This window comes from Cyprinodon tularosa, unplaced genomic scaffold (genome assembly GCF_016077235.1).
Source record: "Cyprinodon tularosa strain WSP-4 unplaced genomic scaffold, ASM1607723v1 ctg63, whole genome shotgun sequence".
NCBI lineage: Eukaryota > Metazoa > Chordata > Actinopteri > Cyprinodontiformes > Cyprinodontidae > Cyprinodon > Cyprinodon tularosa.
The window spans coordinates 3,109,794-3,133,953 of NW_024039374.1; the positions used below are offsets into that span (position 1 = coordinate 3,109,794).

At 38.3% G+C, this 24,160-nt stretch overlaps 1 protein-coding gene across 1 annotated transcript in view; it reads left to right on the forward strand.

Moving 5' to 3' along the window:
• Positions 1–16,742, forward strand: part of plcxd3 (phosphatidylinositol-specific phospholipase C, X domain containing 3) — a 31,224-nt gene extending 14,482 nt beyond the window's left edge. Inside the window, exons 2-6 of the mRNA XM_038308160.1 lie at positions 6,938–7,194; positions 7,439–7,612; positions 10,492–10,667; positions 12,011–12,112; positions 15,190–16,742. Coding sequence (XP_038164088.1) covers positions 6,938–7,194; positions 7,439–7,612; positions 10,492–10,667; positions 12,011–12,112; positions 15,190–15,352 — 872 coding nt within the window. The 3' untranslated portion in view covers positions 15,353–16,742. The remainder of the gene's footprint in view (positions 1–6,937; positions 7,195–7,438; positions 7,613–10,491; positions 10,668–12,010; positions 12,113–15,189) is intronic.
• Positions 16,743–24,160: the final 7,418 nt, after the last annotated feature.

Genomic DNA, 24,160 nt, shown 5'->3' on the forward strand with positions numbered 1-24,160 from the left:
TGTAAATGTATAAGAATAACATTCCATCCATCCATCCATCCATCCATCCATCCATCCATCCATCCATCCATCCATCCATCCATCCATCCATCCATCCATCCATCCATCCATCCATCCATCCATCCATGGCCCAAGTGGAAGGGGAGAGGCCCAGATGTCCCTCTCCCCGGCCACTTGGGCCAGCTCCTCCAGGGGAACCCCAAGGCGCTCATAATAATAATACTTAATAATGAAAAGTTAAAAGATAAACAATAAAACATGTAGCACAAGATGCCACAGTTCATCTGCACAACTTCTCAGAAGCCTGAAGCTGATGCCATCTGGACCTGCAGCCTTTCGCACCTTGACCTTTTGCAGCTCATTCCTCACCTGTTTTGTTGAATGCGTTAAGATGGAGGGGGTGGGCTGTGTGTTGGAATTCTTTGGACTAGGGGTGTTGGGTGATATTTTGGAGCTGGGAGGTGTGAACTAGTTAGTCGTTGAAGAAGCTGAAGGTAACAGTAAGGGGTTCTGGGCTGGGGGAGGACTGATCAAACCTGTTGAATTACTGGTTCTGATAGTGAACCCACTTCAAGTCTCCAACAGCCCGGGTCCTCTGATTTTGGCCTGAGATTGTCTTCAGGCTTTTCCAGATTGCTCTAGTGTTGTTCCGTTGCAGCTGATCCTAAATCTTCTTCTTGTAGCTGTTCTTCCAATCCCTGAATTTCTTCCTTAGTTCTTTCTGCACTCCTCTCAGCTCCTCCTCGTTCCCTGATGTAAAGGATATCTTCTTTTCTTTCAAAAGTACCTTTATCTCAGGGTTGATCCACGGTTTGCTATTGGAGAAGTGACAAATCTTTCTGATAGGCACAGTGTTGTCCTCACAGAAGTTAATGTAATCTGTGATGCAGTCTTTGATACTATTGATGTCCTGTTGATTAGGAGCACGGAGCTCTTCCAACACAGGATTGGAGAAACAGTCCCTCAGAGCTTCTTCAGCTTCCACAGACCATCTCATCACTGTGTGTTTCATAGCTGGTTCTCTGCACACCAGGGGTTTGTACAAAGGCAGGAGATAAACTACATTGTGGTCAGAGTTCCCCAGGGGAGGGAGAGGCGATGAGCTGTGTGCCTCCTTAGTGTTAGCATACAGTAGATCCAGTGTTTTATTGTCTCCTGCAGTTAACATAGTGTGTGAATGTGGGAAGGGTGGAAAACAGGGAGACATGGTTGATGTCCCAAGAAATCAGAAAAAGAACCTGATGGTGTTGTGTTTGCACAAACTATCGGTGTGCAGAGAACCAGCTATGAAATGCAAAATGATGAGAGGGTTTTTGAAAGCAGAAGAAGCTCTGTGGGACTGTTTCTCCAGTTGTACAAGCCATCAAGCTGTAGAACTCTTCACTTGGGGGAAGGAAAAGGTGACAGGAAGACGGACAAGGGTCAGCAACCTCCCCCTTGGACATTATATGCAAAACATTACCTATTGTCACTTTTGTTGGATATTCTTTTCTCTCACTGTGCATCGAGCATCCTGCTCACACAGAAAAGCACACTGTGAAATCCAGGAGGACTCCAACCATGGTTCAGGCGAACAGATCAGGCAGGGACAGACAGGCTCAGTGGGTGAGAGGGAACGGAATCAGGAAGACAGAACCCCAAGGGAGCTTAAACGCTCTCACCACTGGTTACAGAATATTTTTCTAAGGACACTGCCTAGAGAATAAACTCCTCACTGGAACATGAACCCTAGAAAAAAACTAAAACTAAGTACACTGACTGGACACAAAAAAGGGAGCAAACAGAAAGCATCTGATTTGGTCATGATAGCTGGAACTGAGCCCAATATAAGGGAAACTGGCAGGCGAATGAAATTAGTGATAATTAGGAGCTGGAAAGAGTTAAGCAGGTGAGAGGCATGAGTAATTTAGGCCGGCTATGACAGCAGATCATTTAAAGCTGATTCAGATTATAAAAAATATATTTATTGGATAACAAACCTACTTGTAAATGATGAAATGATAAATGTATCAAAAATACCAATGTACCAAACTGCATTTACTGTTACGAGTTTGATTGAAAAGGCACCAGTATCATCCTTATGAAATGCCACTTCTGTCTAATCATTTCCAGTCCATGACAGCTGGGATTTGTTTGTTTTGTTATTTTTTCTGAATCTAAATCCCCCTGCTTTTAGCCAGTTGTTTACATTCTTTTCTTCATATCAACTTCTGTTTCAGCCAACTATTTTTCATTTCTTTTATTCTGCTGTTTCTATCTTAAAGCAATACGCACTTATCCCAAAGTAATTCATTACAACAACTTAAAACATAACGTGGCCCCCTGACTGTGAATAATATTCACACTGTTGAATGGCACAGCCTGAGCCCTAATTTTCGATACATAATCTGTGTAATGAGCGAAGGATTGATGGCAGAAGCATTAGAACCTCAAATGCTTGCATTTTCCTAAATGAGATGAATCATAGAAAATTTTATTAAAACTAATGCGCAACAGTTTTTTTTTATTTTTATAAATTTTTCAAAAATAAATTTAAGTGGCAGATGCTACTTATGCCTTTTGAGTGTATGTACACTTTTAGTTGCGATTCTATGCAGTCCTTTTTAAAGGAGACCCTTGGACTGTTAAAATGACTCATCTAAATGGTGTGACAGCTTTCGAAAAATTCCCCCCGTCTTCTCTATCTCATAATTAATGTTAGGCATTATGACTCAAAATTCTAGGTCATGAAGCCCCTATTTTAAACTGCTGAACGAGCATATTTTTAATAAGACTCTCGATAAAATTTTGAAGAAATTTTTCTCTTTTTTCCTAGTAGTAGTATTGTGTAGAATCATTTTTGGTGTTTTTATTTAATCTGTTTATTCTCACTTGATAAATATATAAGCAATACAAAATATTTCCTTGGTATTTCTCAACTGTTGGTAGTATAATATTTGACACAGAGAAAGCCTGAAGCAACAGAGAAGCTTTAACCTAGATTACATACCGTAGAAAGAACTCCTCCATAGTGCTTTTTGTGATAAATTGTGAGACCGAGACTGATTATTGACATACATGCTTTGATATAGATAATTGTAGGATGTCAGTGAGAATATCAGTTATATTTGCTTTCTGTTTCAATTTCATCATATTTATCATCAAACAGAACTTTGTTGCAAGGACTTTTGTGTGTTCATGTCTAATGAAGCAAAACACCCCTGTGTCAAAAAAAGGAAATACAAAATAGTCAGCAGTGCAACGTTGCAGCTGGTTATGGCCGCACTGTGTCACGCTCTGACCCTAATGGTACGGCTCAGCCAGTTGTGATACAGTTAGATCCTCTGCCCCAGGATTCAGCTGTCCGCCCTGCTTATGGTCATTCTCTGTTGGCAGTAAAGACCTGGCTCTGGTGCATGTAGATAGTTGAAGGTCAGTTCAGGTTCCTTGTCAGTTTGTTGTTGATGGAAACGCATATTTCTGTGTGCCTAAGTGGAAAATGTGATCCTGAGGAAGCATAGATTGCAAAGACAAGACAGGTTTGAATAGATACAATTTGCTAAAAGAACTTTACCCTTATGGACTCAACCTTCAGGTTTAACTATTGAAATTCGATTTTGTTCTGTTTAAGATAAAAATGTGAAAAGCCTCAAATGTAAAATGCCTCAAAATACTCGCACAGTAAACACACGTGTAAACAAGGTATTTCAAGGACAGGATAACAACTCAAAGATTATGAGATTGCTTTGGGACTTGAAAATGACTGGTGTTTAAAACAAATGTTAGAGATTTTACAAGTTTAACCATGTTAGGAAAAGTTTCATACATTCATCAAATAAAAATATCCAGGAAGTGTTCTCCTTCATGTATTGAATAATTAGAGAAACTTGCTATGTAACATCATCACAAACATGTGACATCATGTGGTTCAGATCAGTGAACATTAAGATTTTTCAGCGGCGTTAATCAAAAGACTTCAATTATTAGCTCAAAAATTAGATGCACTGACCTACTTTTACATAAGGTCTACAAAATTGTGGGAAAGATTGCTAATTTGGTGAGGTGAAAAAGTTTCGCCACACAAATTAGATCCAATGAAGGGCTGATCACTTCCATTTCATGCTCACTTAATGCAGAAGTTCATGCAAAATGAGCCCCAACCAAGTAAGTATGCAAACTTTATAGTACATGATTTTCATTATGCTTAGATTTCATTATAACAAAATCTTTATTTTTTTCTTATAGTGTATTTTCAGATAGTTTTAAGAACATCTTCAAAGTAACAAATTTGCAACTGAATAATCAATCCCTTGACTAGTCGCACATATTTAAACAATTTAATAAAAAAACTAAATAGAAAAATACATTATGTTTTCTAAGCACCAAATGTAAATGTCAGAAAGTCCCTCTGCTAAATGAACTATGATAGGAAGCACCCAGCTTTCTTTTTTCTACCTCCTTCTTTACTGTCAGCATGATTTGGACAGCTTTTATCACAAAGACAGCTGACACACTTTCCCTTTTGCTTAAGCTTTCTTAGTGATTTACTGTACTTGGATTAAGCCAAGTTATTCAGTTCTGCTAATGACCTGATTATTTGACTCAAGTGTGTTGAAGCAGAAAGACATCTAAAAGGTGCAGCACACCGAACCTCAAGGACTGGAATTAAAGAACCCTGTGTCAGAGGGTTCCTGGGTTAAACACACTCTAATGAAATAATGCAGCAATATCACGCACCCTCAGGACTCATTAAATCTCAAAGGTATTGGTTGGACACCTTTGAACTAAACTAACAGGCTGAACGAGGACGACATAATCAGATAAGTATCTAATAAGCCCTCATTAACTCTAGGGGATACTAATAGCAACAGCTTAGGTTAAACAATCTGCTAAAATGACAATTGAAAAACATCACAGAAACACATTTTCTATGGTGTTGATGTCTGGAGACTGGCTAGGCCACTCCAGGACCTTGAAATGCGTTTTATGGAGCCACTCCTTCGTTGCCTGGGCGGTGTGTTTGGGATCAAGGTCATGCTGCAAGATCCAGCCACATTTCATCATCTCAAGGCTCTCACTGATGGAGGGAGGTTTTGGCTTAAAAACTCATGATACATAAATCTCAAGATTCATTCTTCCCTCAACATGGATCATTTATCCTGTCCCCTTTGCAGAAAAACAGCCCAATAGTATGATGCTTCCTCCCCTTGCTACTCAGGTATGATGTTCTCAGGATGCAATTCTGCATTCTTCTTTCTCCAAACAGGACGAGTTCTATTTCGGTTTCATCTGACCACATGATATTCTCCCAATCCTCTTCTTGGTCATCCATATGCTCCCTGGCAATCTTCAGGCAGGCCTGGCCATGTACTGGCTTGAACAGGGGGACAATTCTGGCACTGCAGGATTTGAGTCCCTCTCGGTGTAGTGTGTTACTTATGGTAGCCTTTGTTACTTTGTTCCCAACTCTCTGCAGGTCATTCATCAGGTACCTCAGTGTAGTTCTGGGATTTTTTCTCACCATTCTCAGGATCATTTTGATCCCATGGATGAGATCTTGCATGGAGCCCCAGAACGAGGAAGATTATCAGTGTTCTTATATGTCTTCCATTTTCTTAGAATTGCTCCCATAGTTTTTTTTTTCACACCAAGCTGCTTGCCTATTGTAGATTCACTCTTCCCAGCATGGTGCAGGTCTACAATGTTGTTCCTGGTGTCCTTCGACAGCTCTTTGGTTGAGTTTAGAGTGTGACTGTTTGAGTTTTTTATACAGATAACAAGTTCAAACATGTGCCAATAATACAGTTAGCGAGTGGAGGACAGGAGAGCTTCTTAAAGAAGAAGTTACAGGTTTGTCAGAGTCAGACATCTTACTGGTTTGTGGGTGACCAAATACTTATTTTCCACCATAATTTACAAATAAATATTAAAAAAATCCTACAATGTTATTTCCTGCATTGTTTTTCCTAATTTTGTCTCTCATAGTTGAAGTGTACCTATGATTAAAAAAACAGAACCCTCTCATTATTCTAAGTAGAAGAACTTGCATAGCAGGCTGTGAATGTAACAACTCGCTCCATTCATATTGCCCCACGTTTCCTATTTAATTATTAATTCATTTTACAAGATTACATTAAAAAATGTCACTTTGTATCCCATTGCAAATGAGATACTAGCGTATAATACACGTATGCGATCCATTTTCAAAAACAGGATCTTACCACAATGATCATTTTATGTAAATTACTAAGTATAGTTAGTGTATGTTTTTATTATACTTTATCCCACTTTTTATCACACAATATGCAATCTTCGTCTCAGCGATTCCGTGGTAAAGTTGAAACAGACTACAGCATAGGCCTTGGCCTAGGTTTTAAGTCAAACATGAATTTAAATAAAGTCGGAGCAAACTGGAGCGGAGTTAAATCGTCGGCCTTTGACTTGAAAATTACTCTGCGCTCCACCATATTTCTTCCGCTCCTCTCCATGCTCCGCTCACACGCTCTGACATGTGCACAAAATGCTTTCCAGAACTTTACTTGTATTTTTTTTTCAACATTCAGAGCCAGGAAAATATCCTTATCTGCTTACAATTAAAGGTCAATTGTTTTCCCTACTTTACCTTGAAAGTGAAATAAACCTTTGTGGTAGCACACTTCATTGTAAAGTGAATTATTGTAAGGTGCGTACACATATTGTAAGTAAACTTTGCACAGAAGAAAAATACATTTTAAAGTATGATCAATGAAAGATATTTTCCAACCATTCAGAGTTGACATTTTTAGATATTGTGGTATAAGACTAATCGGCCGCAGCTGTTGTTATTCAGTTGCTTGTTGCCATGGCATCCTGCTGTTTTCCTATATTGACCGTGATTTCTTTACAGCTGAATTTAACCAGAAATACAACCTGCAACTGACAGGACCTTCATGCAGACTTATGCTTGTGTCCTCCCCAGGTTCTCACGATTCCTTCAGCTTTTACATTGATGAAGCATCTCCAGTGGGCCCAGAGCAGCCAGAGACGGTGCAGAACTTTGTGTCTGTTTTCGGTACAGTAGCCAAGAAGCTAATGAGAAAATGGTTGGCCACACAAACTATGAATTTCACTTGCCAGCTGGAGGCTGGGATCCGTTTCTTTGACCTGCGCATCTCAACCAAGCCCCGTGACCCTGACAACGAGCTCTACTTCGCCCACGGGCTCTTCAGCGCCACGGTCAGCAGAGTAGCACACAGCCCTCATGGGTTTTGATATACTGGCTTTTTAGTTATGTTTGTTGTTGCTTAATGATGTTATTTCATTTCCCTGCATTTGGTAGTTTATTTAAGCTTACTCTCAAGTGCAGACTGAGAGCCTAATCATTTAAGTCACTACAAGGGGTTCAAGTGGGAAGTCAGTTGATGTCAGGCAGCCAGTGAAAGGATTTCTTAATAGGGGGATTTTATGTGTCTGTTTTCAGGTACGGGAAGGTTTGGAGCAGATCAGCAGTTTCCTGTCAGCTCATGCCAAAGAGGTTGTTTTCCTGGACTTCAACCACTTCTACGGTGTACAGAACCTACATCATGAAAAGCTAGTGACCATGCTTAAAGAAGTGTTTGGAGAGAAACTCTGCCCAGTGATTTTTGCTCAAGAGGTACAAATGTGTTTAAATTCTAAAAAGGAGTGTAGCAGTAAGAATGTTCAAGTAAATTTGTGTTCATTATAGATTATTATCAGTATCATGTGTTTTATTTTAGGGGGCTTTTTAATTTAAACAACGTATCACAAATAGAATTTAATATAGATTTATGGTGGTGGTTCATTTTCATCTTCTCTGCCCTGTACAAAAGCCTGTTTATGTTTTGATCTCCTGTTTTCACTATGATGCTTATAATAAGTAGCCTGATAAACCATACTAAATGTGAGATTAAATGTGTAATTTAGTCTGGCCCTGACGAATGAGACAGAAGACGGAAGATTGTTGATGAGAACAACCCGTTGTTTTTCAAACCATATCTGTGCCTATTGGCCAACGCTTTGACAAATGAGCGCAACTGACTGTGATGTAGTAAGCGCGACAGAAAGCTGGTGGGGGAGTGTAAAAAAAACAGCCTGTCTGTAAAGCGGTGAATACTACCTTCTTAAAAATGAATGAGCATAGAGCCTCTTCCTGGTCTCGTTTTAACAAAAAAACCCAAGTGTAGTTTTTCCAAAACTGATTCCAAAGCTGAGTAAAACGAGAACTGTTCAATAGTTGTTGCCGTCTTTCTTGTTGGACTTTCTCCAGTTTCGCGCGGCTTTGTCGTCACGCCCTCAAAACCCTACCCGCTTTGCATCTACTCAAATTCATTTTTTGCCTGAATGATTCTAAATGACTTTCTCTTCACATCTTCCCAGCTTTTGGCTTATCACATATAGATGATACTTTCTCACTCTCTTATAATAGTGGCCTCCATTTAGGATTTCAATATTGATTTCTTTGTGACTGACAGAAATTGACAAATTATAAAACAATTGGTTGACATGTAGTTGGAAGTATTTTCTTTCCTCGCTTTTCCACATCTTAGCTGCTGCTAGAACTGCCCTCATGTAAGATATCAGAAGTTGTACCATCTAACCTTTACCTTTCCTGGTTCACATTGCTGCAATGACAACTATTACCATTGACGACATTTGTTATGTGCCATTTCATGATTCAATAAGTCCCTGGGCAGAGAGCAGTATAACTCATCCACCCCTCACCCCCCCGTGCTGGATTTTATTTTGATCATTACAGTCAAGTCTTGATGATGATGGGAAGCCTTTAAACCTGCACTTAGCTCATATGTTATTTCTAGATGGTTTATAGTAATCTCTTTGGAGTAAATGCATCCTGGGTCTTGCCCTTTGCTTCTGTAATGAGCTCAGAACTTAGGACCCAATACTCGAGGCCAGGGGAACTGTGGCAAGATTCAAAACGCTTAAAATTTTTTTTAGAAAATATAATCAGGATGTGGAGCTGTGCATCTGCAGCGGCAGCGGGGGAGGCAGGGGAACTGCCAACCACACAGGTAAGTAACTATGATAATCTGAAAGAAGATGATTATCCATGAGAGTAATTTACCTTGTTTAACAGTTCAGTCCGTCCCTTCAAAGTGAGGCAGGATCCAACCGATGGACTGCCAAACGAGTTGCGGCGGTTGCCGCCCAAAGTGAACCAGATGCTGCAGCCCCAGTAAACAAGCATGAATGCGAGCAAGGTCAGGGAAACAGTTCAGAACAGATAGGCTCAGAGATCCAGGAGTCCGTAACCTGGTAAGGGGTTCCGCTCAAAACAGGAACAGACAGGTCCAGGGTTCCAGTTCCAGAGAGTTTAGGCAGAACGTTCAGATGGGAACAGGCAAGCTCAGTAGTTGAGAGGCAGAAAAAGGAATGATAACAGGAAAACTATGGTACTTTAAAACTAGCTCCCTCCATTGAGAAAAGAACAGGAGCAGGCAACTATCGTTGAATAAGAGACCGGAAATGATCAGGAACGCTACGATAACTAAAAACCTCTCACCACTGGCCTCCGGGAATGAGAACATTAACTATGGAAGCTACAATGATCCCAACTCAACAAACACCATCAACCATCTGGCCCCGATAGCTGGGCCTGAGCCGTATATAAAGTTGCAGGAGCAGGTGGATGAGATGAGTGATAATGGGTAACTTGGCAGAGGAAGGCAGGTGAGGGAAATGAGCAATTAGGTCAGTGCTGAATCATGACAGCTTCAGCCTCTATTTTCCTTGGATCTAGAGTTTGCTTCTTTGCAGTTATGATAAGTACCTATATGCTTTCTGCTGCTCTTCAGCCATTACTCAGACTTCTGGAGTGAGTAGGTATTTTGCTCTGTGGTTCCTTGTGGTCCTCTCCTTGCAATCTGTTTCTGTTGCTTGAGAAATTAATTCTAACAGTTCCATTGTCTGCATCTTTGTAATGTAATTTGTTCTTACAATCCTGGATGGCGGCTCTTAGAATTACTAGTCTTTGGCATCCCTCTTGCAGCTTGGCATAAAATCACATGTTGTAGAAGAAATTTCTGTGTGCTTGTAAGGACAATGAAACACTGAATGCTTAAATTTTTCTGCTCATTTGTAGGTTAAATATTTCCTTGAATTAAACATGCACAGAGTAAAATATATAGAAACATTTCTTGTTCAAATCATTTTAGTATTTAATATTTTTTTGTGGATTTTGGAATATATTCCAAAATATATAGACGTTTTAGGGTTTGTAGGAGTCTTTTTGGTTTTATCAAAATGAATCAGCACTATGTATAAATATTGGATGATTCTGTAAATATTATCTCATGTACCGAAATGAAATGAAACAGTGGTAATGAGCTGTATTTCTATTGTCAAATTTAGTGGAACCCTAATGTATAATGTTCATTGTTTTGAGTTTTGGATCCTCTGTTATGCATATGATTTGGCTCTCTTAAACTGTTTTTTGTCTCACATTTTGTCTCACTACATTACTTTTTACCTTGAATGTTATGTGATTGAGCCTAGGTGACCCTGAAATATCTTTGGGAGAAGGAGTACCAGGTGCTTGTCTTCTATCACCACCCCATGGCCCTAGAGGTGCCCTTCCTCTGGCCTGGCCAGATGATGCCTGCTCCGTGGGCAAACACCACTGACCCAGAAAAGCTGGTTCAGTTTCTCCAGGCATCTGTAACTGACCGCAGGTTTGTGGCAGACTTCAATTGGCAACTCAAATACAATTTTCATCAGATTACATACAAGCCACCTAAGCATAAATGTTATGTTATTTTATTCGTCTTTTATTACTGTATTTGTACTGATTAATTTGTATGAATTTCTTTAAATCGTGCAAAATCAAATTTATGTCTATAACCTCCAATATTATCTCCATTCCAAGTCTTCTTTGTATAAATGTCAATTAGCAGGTTGCAGGGATATATTTTTCATATACCTTAAGATTCTGTCATTATTTCAGTTGGATAACTAACATGCTTTCTCTGCATTACCATTCCAAGGTTTCCTGTCGCTGGCTTGACTTTTAAGCAAAGGCTATGTATATTTAATAAGAGTTAGGTCAGGGTCATTGCAGACGCTTGATATCAGTCAAGTCTATCTATAAAGCAAGGCTTTTATATGTGTTTATTAACAGCTTAAAAAGATGCTCAAATATCAAGTCAGTGCCAGGAAACCTTCCTGTTTACATACAGTGAATTTATCTGCAAAGAAAAATGTTCATAAATACTGCCAGATAATGTAAACAGTTTGCTGATGGCTAACTAAAATGGTTCCAAATTGCAAAGGTATTAGGTACCTTTACATAATTACCTTGCAAAGGTATTAGGCAAAGGTATATATATATATATATATATATATATATATATATATATATATATATATATATATATATATATATATATATATATATATATATATATATATATATATATATATATATATATGCATAGTTTTTAAGCCTGCACAATAAAAAAAAATTACATTTCAACTAAGTACAGGTTTTCAAGTACATCATTGACATCTGTTGTGCCATCATTTCACCAAGAAAGAAATATTTTGTATGAATCTTAAACCCATTAGTATGACATCATCCCCATTATAAGCATATCTGTTTTATTTCCAAAAATAAGATGAATGCTTGATTCAAACAAAAGAGGCTGTTCTGTTAAGAGTCATGTATTTTGGTGGTTTCTGTTTTACCTTCCTCTGATTCAGAGGAAACTATCATAGTTATTTAATTGTATTTACTATTGTGGAAAGTAAAGATTAAAATCATTTTAAATCTTAAAAGGAGGCAAATCCAACAAAAATCAGCTCATGTCTGTAAGAATAGTAAATAGTCAAACGCTCCCTAATTACAGTGTTATTAATACATAGGAGGAGAATTTGGCAAAAAGCACTAAATGTGATATGTAAAAACATGTAAAACATTTTTTTAAGTGGCAATTCAGACAGAAGCATTATTCCAAAACTAGCAAAATAGTTGGGTTAAAAACAAGAGTTTAAAAAAGTGTCATTTTTTTTTCTGCAGGAGGAAGGGGACATTCTTTGTCTCCCAGGTGGTGTTAACACCGAAGGCAAGCACTGTGATGAAGGGAATGGCCAGCGGACTGAGGGAGACGATAACAGAAAGGTTTGTTTTCCAGAGACACACAAAAAAAAGGCTTTTTAATGTTTGTTTTCGGCATAATGACAGGGCATGCAAATCATGCAGAGTTTGCACCAATTAGGACACAGTGCAATAAACAGCTGGCACTCTGGGACCATAACTGTTGTAACACCTCAAGCGCCAGTGGTCTCTAAGGTGGGATAATTTACATATAACAACTCGCAGTGTGGGTACACACAGATACAAATATGTGAGCCACTGTGGCATAAAATAACTTCATCAACATGAGTATTGGTTTTTACACATGTCCCCTGGCATTTGACACTGACCTCATTTGAGCTGGTTTGTTGCTTTTAAAAAACAACCATATTTTTTTTTCCCTCATCGCTCGATTTGTATCCCCCCCAAGTTGCAGGATTAATTTTCTGAAATTCTGCTTTGTCTATTTTTCTATCTGTCACCAGTCTGTTAAAGCTTTGGCACCAAAACCCAAACTTTTGTTTTCCTTGCATGAATTATTCACTGCGACAGGCTGGCAACCTGTCCAAGGTGTACCCCACCTTTCGGCCATAGACTGCCGGAAATAGGCACAGGCCCCACCACATTTGCTGACGGATTAAGTGGGAGAAGATGGATGGATGAATGAATTATTCATTTGATAATTTGTCTATCTACAATTCACACCAGGCAGCTAGCTACTTTGATGCACACATCCTTCAAAATTGCAAGGGTTCATTTCACAAAACGAAACCTCACAAGAAAGCAACCATGCTCCACAAGGGGGGGAGGAAGAAAGCTCCTACAATTCTATCAGCCAGAAATATGTGAAGCAAGGTACTGTGAAGATAATGTCCTTCCCTGGTGTTTGACATCTATGAACATGTCCAATGTGCGCTCAGCGTGCACTTCTCACAGCTTGACACTAGCTGTGAGAAGGACACCCAGAAGTCAGACATGACATGCTGTGTGAAAATATATCTTATATCACTCCTCACTCTTCTCTGCACAAAAATGATCAATCCATTTCCCTGAAAAACCATACAGTGCTGTACTGTACCTCTTTTTGTTGTTGTTTTTATTTTGCATTTTAGAAACAACAAGGTTAGCCAAACGATGGTGAGAGAATAAATAGTGCACAGTCACACACAAGATGTCAAAGGTATACGAACAATACAAGAGTGCACAACTATCAAACCAATAAGGACAGAGTAAATACAATGAGGTCATGAGTGTGAAAGCCAGCAAATAAAATGACAGTTTTAAATGGGATGTATGGGGCTAAGAAAAAGTATTTATCTACTTCATTAGGGACAGTACTTGCTGTTTTTCGCACAATTACATATTTTGACCCAATTTCATGCTCAGATGTACAATAACATGTGTAATTACAAAAGATACAAAGCTATCCACATCACCTTGGCCCAAATTGGCTCTATACCTAATTAGGGAATGTGGCACCATTGGCAACAAATAGCATCAGTAGGTAATGAAAAGTCCTTTACATTGCAATGATAAAAATTGTTGCCGAATTGCACCAAAGCTTAAGGTGAAAACTGAGTCAATATTCTCCTTCAGGATTTTTTGAATGGAGGCAGATCTCGACAACGTCCTGAATCAGATCATCAAACTGTCACAACTCTCTGACTGTAAATCTGATGCTCTTATTGTGAAGTGCTGTGTGAACCTTATAATAGATGATACAAGATGCACACCTTTTTGCTCAGCGGTGCTGTGTGCTTCCATACTCTCCTCTTGGCGTCATTTTATTTGTCTTTCGGATTGTTGGATCCAGAATATTGATAAATTAGCAAGCCGTGCAAGTTAGCCGTGTGGAATGTGTTTTTTTTTTTATCTAGAATTTGTTGCCTTCATATTCACTCACTCACATTCACTCATATGCAACATTTATAGATGTTAACATTTCTTTTATGTGATCAAAGATAAGTAGAGTAACATGAATATCCTTTTGTACTAACATATTAGGTGTTAAATAAATGTTTATATAGTCTTACAAATACTGCCCTCTATAAATTTATATTTATTTTAGATATTGTACTTTGTATAACTTCATGTAACAAATTAACAGTCGGGTTTGTCCATTTTTAACATATTATTATTATTACTTATCGCTAGTGGGGAGCAGAGAACATTATGCGATATTTAAGATCTGTTGTCGATTTTTCTGTAGTTTAGCATGATTTACTAATGTCTATGGAATTAATGGTGTGAGCGGCTAATGTCCTATCGCTCTTCGAAACGTCGCCCATTATCTCTGAGGCTCTGGACTTGCCTCTCTTTGGAAGCCCCATCGTTGTTTTATGTTTTCTTATTTGTACATAATGGCTCTAACTGCTGCTTTTTGGCATCTATTAACCCACTTCATGTTTTTGTCAAAGAATAGACATTGCTAATCACTGAATTCTTAATTTAACAAGATAAAATTAGGTTTGATAAATATGTTTGCACAATGTGGGTCTTGGAAGCTGCAATAAAAAGGCACCATTAACTCTGAGGCTGTAATTTGACCATAAAACCTTTAAAGGTAATGATCTCATAGTTGAAAACAACTGGATGGTCTAAAAGGTCTAGCAGTTCATATGAATTAAATGCAGCACACTTTTAGGTGACTTAAACAACAAAAAATTGACATGGGAAATTAACTGGAGGCTGGTTACTTGATACAAAATTTGTGTAAATGCAACATTATCTTGTACCATTTGAAAATCAAGTTGCGGAGTTTTGCATCAGTTCTAGCCTTGTGGTAGCTCTGAGAAGAAGTCAGCAATAATTAGAATAGTGTAACATTTTTATTTACGCATGCAATTTTAAATTCCAACAACTACATTTAACCCATCCCTTCGGGCTTAGTTGATTGCTATTCAGCACCCAGGAAGCTTTCTGTGGCTAAAGGTCTTTTTCAAATCAGTTTCAAACTGGTGAACCTGTGGCCTCTCCAGAATGCAAACTCATTGCCCTCTAACTACTAGGCCACTACTGCCTTTGCATAAAACCAGAATAAAATAAATGATGATGACTCAATAACATCTACATGTACCATCTGCTCCATATTTTTAACATGATTTGTGTTTGTTTCTTCGCAGGGCATTACCAGGCATGATGCAGTGGATAAGATCACAAAGACCTGGTGAAAACGGCATCAACATTATAACAGCAGATTTTGTTGAGCTTGGAGAATTCATCAGCGCTGTCATCAGCCTTAATTATCATCATCTGAACGAAGACGAGGACGATGATGCAACCTGAGAGGCCACAGTAGGGCATTGGAGAGTGCAGCCGGCACCACCAAATAAGGGGTGGTTGGGTCTGTGCTCTAATCCTATACTCTTTGGCATTTATTTCAGGAGGAAAGTGACATTTCGGCTCCTTTCTCTTTATTTAGGGCTATAGTGAACTGAGAGATCAGGGAGGGCGAAGAAGAGACCAAGCTTAGGCTGGTAAACATTTCACAAATGTTTGGTTGGAGCACTTAGAGAATGAGGTTTATTTGTTTCCTGTTTTTGGGATCAAGGTTTTTTTTTTATTTTTCAGAATTGATGGTTATTTTACTTACTCCCTTAGCTGTAAAACTATCAGCTTTTTCCACAAATGTACCATTTTCAGGCATACCACTCTATCAAACACATGTGTCTTAAGGCCACATTGACCCTCCAATAGCTTGACTTTTACATCAGTCTTGATATTCTAGTAACAGTTTTGCCAGAGGGTGTTTAAAATAAATGTTTAACTGAAGTCATTGGCTCGTAAATTGTAGCTAGCTCTTGTATGTCCTGTAAAGAAGATCAGTCCAAGTGCAGTCTTCTTTTTTTGTGTTTTAAACATTATGCATCTTCTTAGATATATCTGCAGGTGTTTTTCAAAACCTCCTCCTGATGTCTGAATGCGTGTGTTTAAAATGTGTTGTGCCAGTGGGTATATTCATTATACCAACAAAAAAGATTTCCATGTTTGTCCCCCAGCAGTAATCTTTCATTTAAGTTTTTGCTCAGTAATGGGATCGGAAGCTGTGGATTGATCGACTGATTAAAACCCTAGAATCGCTCATTTATAACCACACAGGAAGAGAGATTTAGAGTGCATCTTGGCTAACTGGAGAAAAGCATTAACACTGTTAGTACACACACATTTTTTCCGTCTGCACTCCACAATAATTACCCCATTTCCATGACAAGCATCTATTCACTCTGTTAGAAATGGACTAAATGCACCCATGCTGCCATTTTTAATGGTTAAGCATCAAACTGTTCCTTCTATACATGGTGGATCTTAAGATGTGATAGCAAAGTGTAAAAAATACATATTTTGATACGTGAGTACGCCCACATATCCAGCTTTTCTTTGCTGCTAGCTTGCCTTTTTGTGTGTTTGTGGTTACTGCCATACAGCAGTATATGTGAGTCACCATGAGATGTGTATTTTATAATAAAGGGTGACAAAACACCAAGCAGTCACTTAGCAACTTAAGTCATTAAATTGCATACATTATAGATTAAGCATTTTAAATTTGATCACAATAAGCTGAATCTACACCTGGCCCCTTTATGAATTTTAAGTCATAATTTGTTACTTGGTTAAAATTAATAGAGTCAATGCCATGTAAACACATGAAAACATGGTAGCTATGAAGTTCCATTAATACACTTCGGCTCATTAGTATCGCTTTCAGTCACCAACAATATTCCAGACACTGCAGTGTTTTCTCCCACAGTCGGATGTTTTGTCCCAGTTGAAGTTTCTGCAGGTCAGCCTTGATATGCTTATGATTTGTTAACTATTTTAAAAGGATATTTAAGATAATTTTGACTTTTGCAAGATTAGATTGCTGAGTCCATTTTCTCAGCTTAAGTGCTAAACTGTTAAAAATTGGGTGTGCAAAATCGCTCAGAGGAGCCCATCCGCAGGAATAACAATTGGTTTCGGGATGTTCCATATTATACAAAAAAATGTAAAGGTCTTAAACATGCAGAAAATATATCATGCAAACATCATGATTAATGTGACATTTCCTGTTGGGAATGTAAACTGTCAGGATATTCTAGGAAAGTTTGGTGTTGTCGAAAAAAACAAAAAAAAAACAACATACTCAGCTCTTTGAAATACTGAATGTAGGTTTTGTGAGCAAATGTGTCGTTTCTTAAAAGTCTGATCTGAGTGACTGACTTTCAGAACACATGTATTTTCCGCTCCAGTGCTTTCTCCTCTCCATGGTACCATGCAGCGTCAAACATTTTATATTGTGAAAGGTTTTTACATTCTACAACTGCTGAAAAAATGTAATTTACTTAAATATTCTTCTATTTCTTGTATTGATTTACAGATCTATTTGGTATTTCACTTTTTTTGCATGAATGAAAGCCCCTAGGAGGTTTCTCTAAACCTACTTTCGTTTTTACATTATAACCCTAAAGAGCATGTGTACATCTTAACTGGAAATGTTTCTCTCCTCTAAGAAAAATATCTGTTTTTTCTCAGTGCATCACCTGACCCCACCAATGAGAAAATTCCACATGGTGTTTTTAAGGACATTTGTGTCTCCACCCTGTCCAAACTGTTGTCATTGACCTTGTTTTTTGATGTGAAAAGAGTCCTTTGCTGTTGTAAATCTTCAAACTATGTTGCTCAAAATAAAGTGACTGTTCTTCGTGGAAAAAGGCCAATCAAATAAAGCTTCTATGCCTTCAGAGAAGGGTTATTCTGTGAGCAGTTTACTGAGTGCTTGCTGTCTGGTCGCTTTCTTGCTTTGCTTCTTGAAAGAAAAGACAAAATTAATAAGCTCAACATGGCTGTAATTTCATGAGCATTATTGCATTACTCCGATCTGATGCAGATTACTTTTCAGGTGTTAAGCAAGCATAGCAGCATCTTGTTTCATGTTTGTGCAGAGCAGCATCTGAAAACTACCTGTTTCCAGGGTGATGGGCAAGCAGAGAGGGTGGGCAGCAGCACCTGGTGTGACCTTGCTGAGCTTGTGTTTCAGACATTTAGCAGCCAGGTGCTGAAGAGGAAACAATAACTCTGCATTGTTCATTGTTGTGCTTGTGCATTTTTTGTTCTGTTATTATTATTATTATTTTTTGTTCTAACTCTGTCTTACTGAAATGCTTTAATAACAAATCACAGAGTGGAAGTGTTGGAATCTAATCATCATTTTCAACCAAACCTAGGCTTACCTAAATGTGTTGCACTATTTGCATAGCTAATATAATAAAAGTAAATGAAAAAAAAAATGGCTCTGCAAAGCTACCAGGGATTTGTGCAAATTATAAATTTGCCAAAAAAAGATGAGAAAATGCAAATGATTTGTTTAAGAGAGTGTGCATGTCAAATGTCTGTCTCTCTCTGTCACGCACAGCAGTGAAGAGGAGGTTGAGGTGTGGGAGGCAGAGATGGATGATGGCATTCAGACAGTTTAAAGAGGGGCAGTGGCGAGATGTGCTGCTTCATAAAACTTTGAAGTGTTTTTACAGGCACTTCTGTCTATACTTGTTAAGGTACATGTGTGCACAGGGTGACAGCTGCTCTGTCTACAGTGTGCATTTTTATTACAAAATATTTTTGCTTTTGCTTGTACAAGCTTTCACCTGTGAGAAATTACCTTTCAGGTGTTTTCCTCCATCCCTTTTGTGTCAAGCACTCCTCCAGCTCATCCTGAAGAGGATTAACATGTTACAGATAAAAGATGGATAACTGGCATAGATGGGCAAAAGAATACAGAAAAACCACTAATAAAAACATTTAAAAATGTCTGAGTCTGCAAAATAATGCAAAGAAAGACAGAAATACTGAGTGACCATCCTCCACAGAGATCAGCCCTATCAGAAGAAGCCACCTCAATCGGGCTTCCTGTGATGTCCTAAAGGGGGAAACAGATTTTCCCCCTTTAGGACAGAGATTTTTATTCTCTGGAAGAAACCCACTCAAATCAACCCAAATCAACAAGGAATAAGAAGAAAGATACATCCAGAAAAGATGCTAAAAAGAAAAGTAAATCCACTGGCTAGACAGAAGGCAGTCAACATACAGAAGTGAATGAATAAGTGAATTTAAAGAAAAAAAGGAGGCAGTACTCACAAAGATACTGCAACTGAGAAAGGAACAAATACTTCCAACAACACCACGGATTACAGTGGCCCTGAGGTGCAAAACACAACACAAAAAGAGAAAACACAACGGCAAGTCAGACAACACAACGGCAAATCAGAAAACACAACACAAAAAGAGAAAACACAACACAAAAAGGGAAAACACAACACAAAAAGAGAAAACACAACACAAAAAGGGAAAACGCAACACAAAAAGAGAAAACACAACACAAAAAGGGAAAACGCAACACAAAAAGAGAAAACGCAACACAAAAAGAGAAAGCACAACGGCAAATCAGAAAACACAACGGCAAATCAGAAAACACAACAAAAAAAGAGAAAACAACACAAAAAGAGAAAACACAATGGCAAATCAGAAAACAACACACAAAAAGAGAAAACACAACACAAAAAGAGAAAACACAACAGCAAATCAGAAAACACAACACAAAAAGAGAAAACACAGCGACATTAACCAAAACGGAAATGCTAGGTACCCTTGGGCGACAGGAAAACGACAGACGGGGTTTGTTTCCATTTTTCCAAATCATGTGCGCCACAAATGACGAGGTACATGCTGCTATTAAGCAATACTTTGATGCCGGTGTTGTGCGAAAAAGTGAATGTCTGCGAGAATCTGATTGCGCTCGCGGGAGCGCACACCGCAGCCCACTGAGCGGTAGCGTAAACCTGCTTTTCTCTGGATTAAACGGTCATGACATGCAGATACACACAGTTGCATTGTAATATAGGCCTAATTAAATTATAATATAGGCCTAATTAAAGATTCGAAAGCTTAACGTTTGTCACATAACGGCAGTTACGTGATAGACATGTTTCTATACTCGGTCTGATGACTTTGTGTAGCCCTGACATTGGAGACTACACTACAATAAATATGATTTACTGGAGGGGTTTCAATAAAGATATGATACCTTTTGCAACGATCCTCGTGACTCTGCATTGTGTTTTATCTGATCTGGCCGTATATAGCACGAGTTTCCCATGTTTCTATGTGTTTTGCAGTTTTCAATCGGTTTTCACCTGTCAAAAATTGATTGAAGGCACAGTATAGTCACTCAAAGGTTATTTCTACCTAAATATGTCTAGATTTCCTTCAGGAGATGCATGATTTAAAGATCCGAGCTCACAAAACAGCTTGGAACTCTTTTAAAGGACCATTACAACACAAAATAGCCATTTTGACTTGCAAAAAATGTATTAAAGCCCAAATACTCTCATTCAAAGGGGATATCTGCCCAAATATGACTTGATTTCATTCAGAAGCATCTTATTTTAAATAGAACAAGTCCTTTTTAGGCAAAAATCACCTTTCTTCAACCACATTTGGCCTTTAATCCATTTCTAGCAGGGCGTTTTGATGTCAGCCGACTTGCTAGAAACTGATTAAAGCCCAAATACTCTCATTTAAAGGGGATATCTGCCCAAATATGACTTGATTTCATTGATCTGTGTTTCATGATCTTGTTCAAGTCATGTTTTCACTGATGAGTAAAGACAAAGCTAACAGGGTGGCATGGGCGTAGGTTTGCATAGGGACCATAGGGACATGTCCCTACCAAAATTTTGGACCGACCTATTTGTCCCTACCAATAATTCGATGTGAACAACATGTTTATAATTTACTATACAGCATTGTTGCAGCACCCGCGTCTTTTCCTCTCGCAGCTCCTCTGCCTGGTAGCTGCAGCTGCCTGGTCTTTCCTGTCCCATTCACATAGCAGCGCATCAACTGTGCTGCGCTGTTTAACTCTCTGATTATTCTGCCTTTAGTTCCGCCTTCTCTCTTTCAAATTGCGTGTTTTCTAGTCTGTATGTGTGTGCGCGTGGGTGTTGGGAGCGCAAAAAAAAAAAGACGCTAAAACAAATTAATATTGGGCTACGAAACTAGTCCAAATAAGGCTTTCTGTGAGTAAAGAAGACAGAGGCAGGTTAGAATTCAGTTTCTCTCTAGAGTCTACTGTGATTCACTATATTAACAGAGGCTTAGGTTTGCTAACCAAACTTGGTCAAACACTCCGGCGTCGAAGGAAGGTCTGACTGCTGCTTATGAAGGAAGGTCTCCTGAGGGGCTGATGAGCTTCAGGTGTGCTGGAAGCTCCAGCCCAGGAGACCCACAGCGCTCTCTGCTGGAGACAGATGGTAGATCTCCAGATCTCAACAGTAACCACAGTCCTAACAGAAAACAAATAAAAACAGAAGAGGATCATCGGCGCCCTCTGGTGGGCAAGCCTCAGGATCCCAACAAAAGGCTCCTTAAAGATCTTTTATGAAATGAAACCAGGTGAAACAGAAACATTTCCTCTTGAAGAGTTCTGAATGGAGAATATTGACAGACAAAAACTTTTTTCTAATTTTTTTTCATCTTAAATACAAAATGTTTACATATTTTTTACAATCTTGGTATAATTCCTGCTCTAAGTAGGTCGCTTTGTCGGCTAAAGGCAAATTTTAGTGGCCTTATACTCCAATTAACGATTAATCAATTACTAAATTAGTTGACAATTGTTTAAATAATTTGTTAATATGATGAGCCCTAGATAAAATACATGAAATGAGCTAGACAGAGTAACTACAGCCCAGATATACAACTTCTAATATTAATATTTTAAATGCTTAGTGTCAGTTCCTCTTATAGTTCTAGTGCTCATGTAAATACAATACATTTATTTACCGTCCCTTGAATGTATTATTTTGCATGATCCAGAAAGAGCATATTAGATATAAAAAAATAAATACGGTAAATAAGAGTGGGGTTTACCTAGGTTTACCTCTACCTCTAATTCTAAATCTTCAGAAGAAAACACAGGATAAATCCACATATAACAGAAATATTTAGACTTTTTAACTTTGGTTAAATAGACACTGTCTTAGTCGCTGGTAAGTTTAAATGCAAACCTTTTCAAAGTAGAAAAAAGTCCTAACTCCACATTCATCAGAGCCAGTGATGCTTTAAACATTGATAAACATCATCTAGTGTGTGTAGTGTTTATTCTTCTTTATTAAGATTTGTATTAATGTAGGATGAAATGCTGCTGTTCTCGTTGGACAAAATGTGCCCTGATGCTCACATTAAGCATAAAAAAAGAGCATGGATATTTTTGCATAGGACCAAAGACATCAGGCCAATGTGTCCCTACCAAGGTTGAAATCAAACCTATGCCCTTGCAGGGTGGATTACATGGTATGCTCTGCTACATTAATATGTTTTGAGCTTTTGTTGAAGCTTTGACAGTTTTTATTTCACTAAGACTTTAAAAACTGATTTAACATTAGCGTCCATTTGTTTTCTCATGAGCTTTTTACATTTTCATGACCAAAAGTCATTTAATGGAATCCTCATATCTATTCTTGGCTAGTTTTTTCAAGGAAGCTAAAGAATAATTTAACTAAAGATTACTGGTTCCTGATTAAGCAAACCATTTAATGGAACATTATTTAGCCAAATAATGTTTTATTCACCTCAGGGATTTGCATTGTGAATTAGTTTGAAAACATTCCAATCGATCTAGGTTAGTTGAAAGCAAATTTGATCACATCCCAAATTCTTCCACATAAATGCAAATGATATATGCAAATGTAAGTATTTACCATGTGCAAAGGGATTTTTTTTTTTTATTATTGATTAAAAAAAACTGCAGCTACAGTTTTCTGGGTTTTTTTTTGTTTGGGTGTTTGAAAGTTGTATACAAACTTAAAAACATCATTATGACAATAAAGGAGACATCAGTACTATGACAGACACAGGCAAGGGAGTTGTGTGCATGTAAACATGTTAAGGAGCCTGACCAACCAGACAGACTTACACAGGGTATACGTTTAAGTCAGTTATCTGACTGAAAGGAAAGGTTTGGTCACATTCAGAATACAAATTATTACATACTTTTCAATAAATGATAAGTGTTTTTTAATTAAGAGTTATTTCATTTGAATGTGCTTTACGGGAGACATCCATGTTTGTCAAAGAACTCTACTGCCATCCACCGGTTTGTGACGTCACGGTGCGGTATCGGCTGTTGAGCAAGTCCCAGTGCTGTATCTGGAGTTTGTCACAACGCGCTATTATCCATGATGTCGAAGACCAAAATGCGAAGCAGAGAGTAATGGATTAATTAAATGTTTTTTCTTTGGCCGGAAGGTCGATGGCAAATCCTCCCTCTTCAAGTTGGCAATCCAACAAGGAACCAGTGGTGGATCATGAATTGGAAAGGTGAAATAACTAATCATGCAATATTTAAAATGTACGTTTGCATTTCAGCAAGACTTAAAAAGATACATATCGTAGAGACCTATCTTTAGCTTAGTTATTTCTTCTTCATTTTCAATTGAACCTTTTATTGGAATGTTTAACTTGTGTGACAACCCTTCTGTTGCAGCATAAAAAAACTACCGTGTTGCATCATTTATTATTCTTTTTCAAGTCAAATACAATGTCTTCGTCGTGGGCTTATCACAGAACTACTATAACTGAAATGCATGAAATGAACAGCCTTTTCTTCACAAATGTCTTTAAATCTGCAGGTGCATCAGAACCCACCCTTGTAAAGTGGCCCCACCGACCTCCATCACAAAGTTACACCCTTGGCCCTAAACCTAACAGTTAGCAAAAAAGCAAGTTCAATTTGATAATGAAATCCTAAAACTGGTCCCCACTCTGATGCCATAACTGGAACTCAGCAGACACTCCCTCCACCCCCAGACACACGCACAGGCACACTTCCTCTAAACCTAACATAACAGGCTCATACCTAACCCTAAACCAAACCTAAACTTAATTCACAACTTAGTCATAAACTTAACACCTTACCTTAAAAAAAGAATTGTACCCATGGGGACCAGGCACTGCTCCCCACTAGAGCATTCAGTCTCCACAAAGTGCTATGATTTATAGAGAATGGTCCCCACATTGTATGAAATACACGCCCACAAAAATCCTTCTAAAACAGCCTTT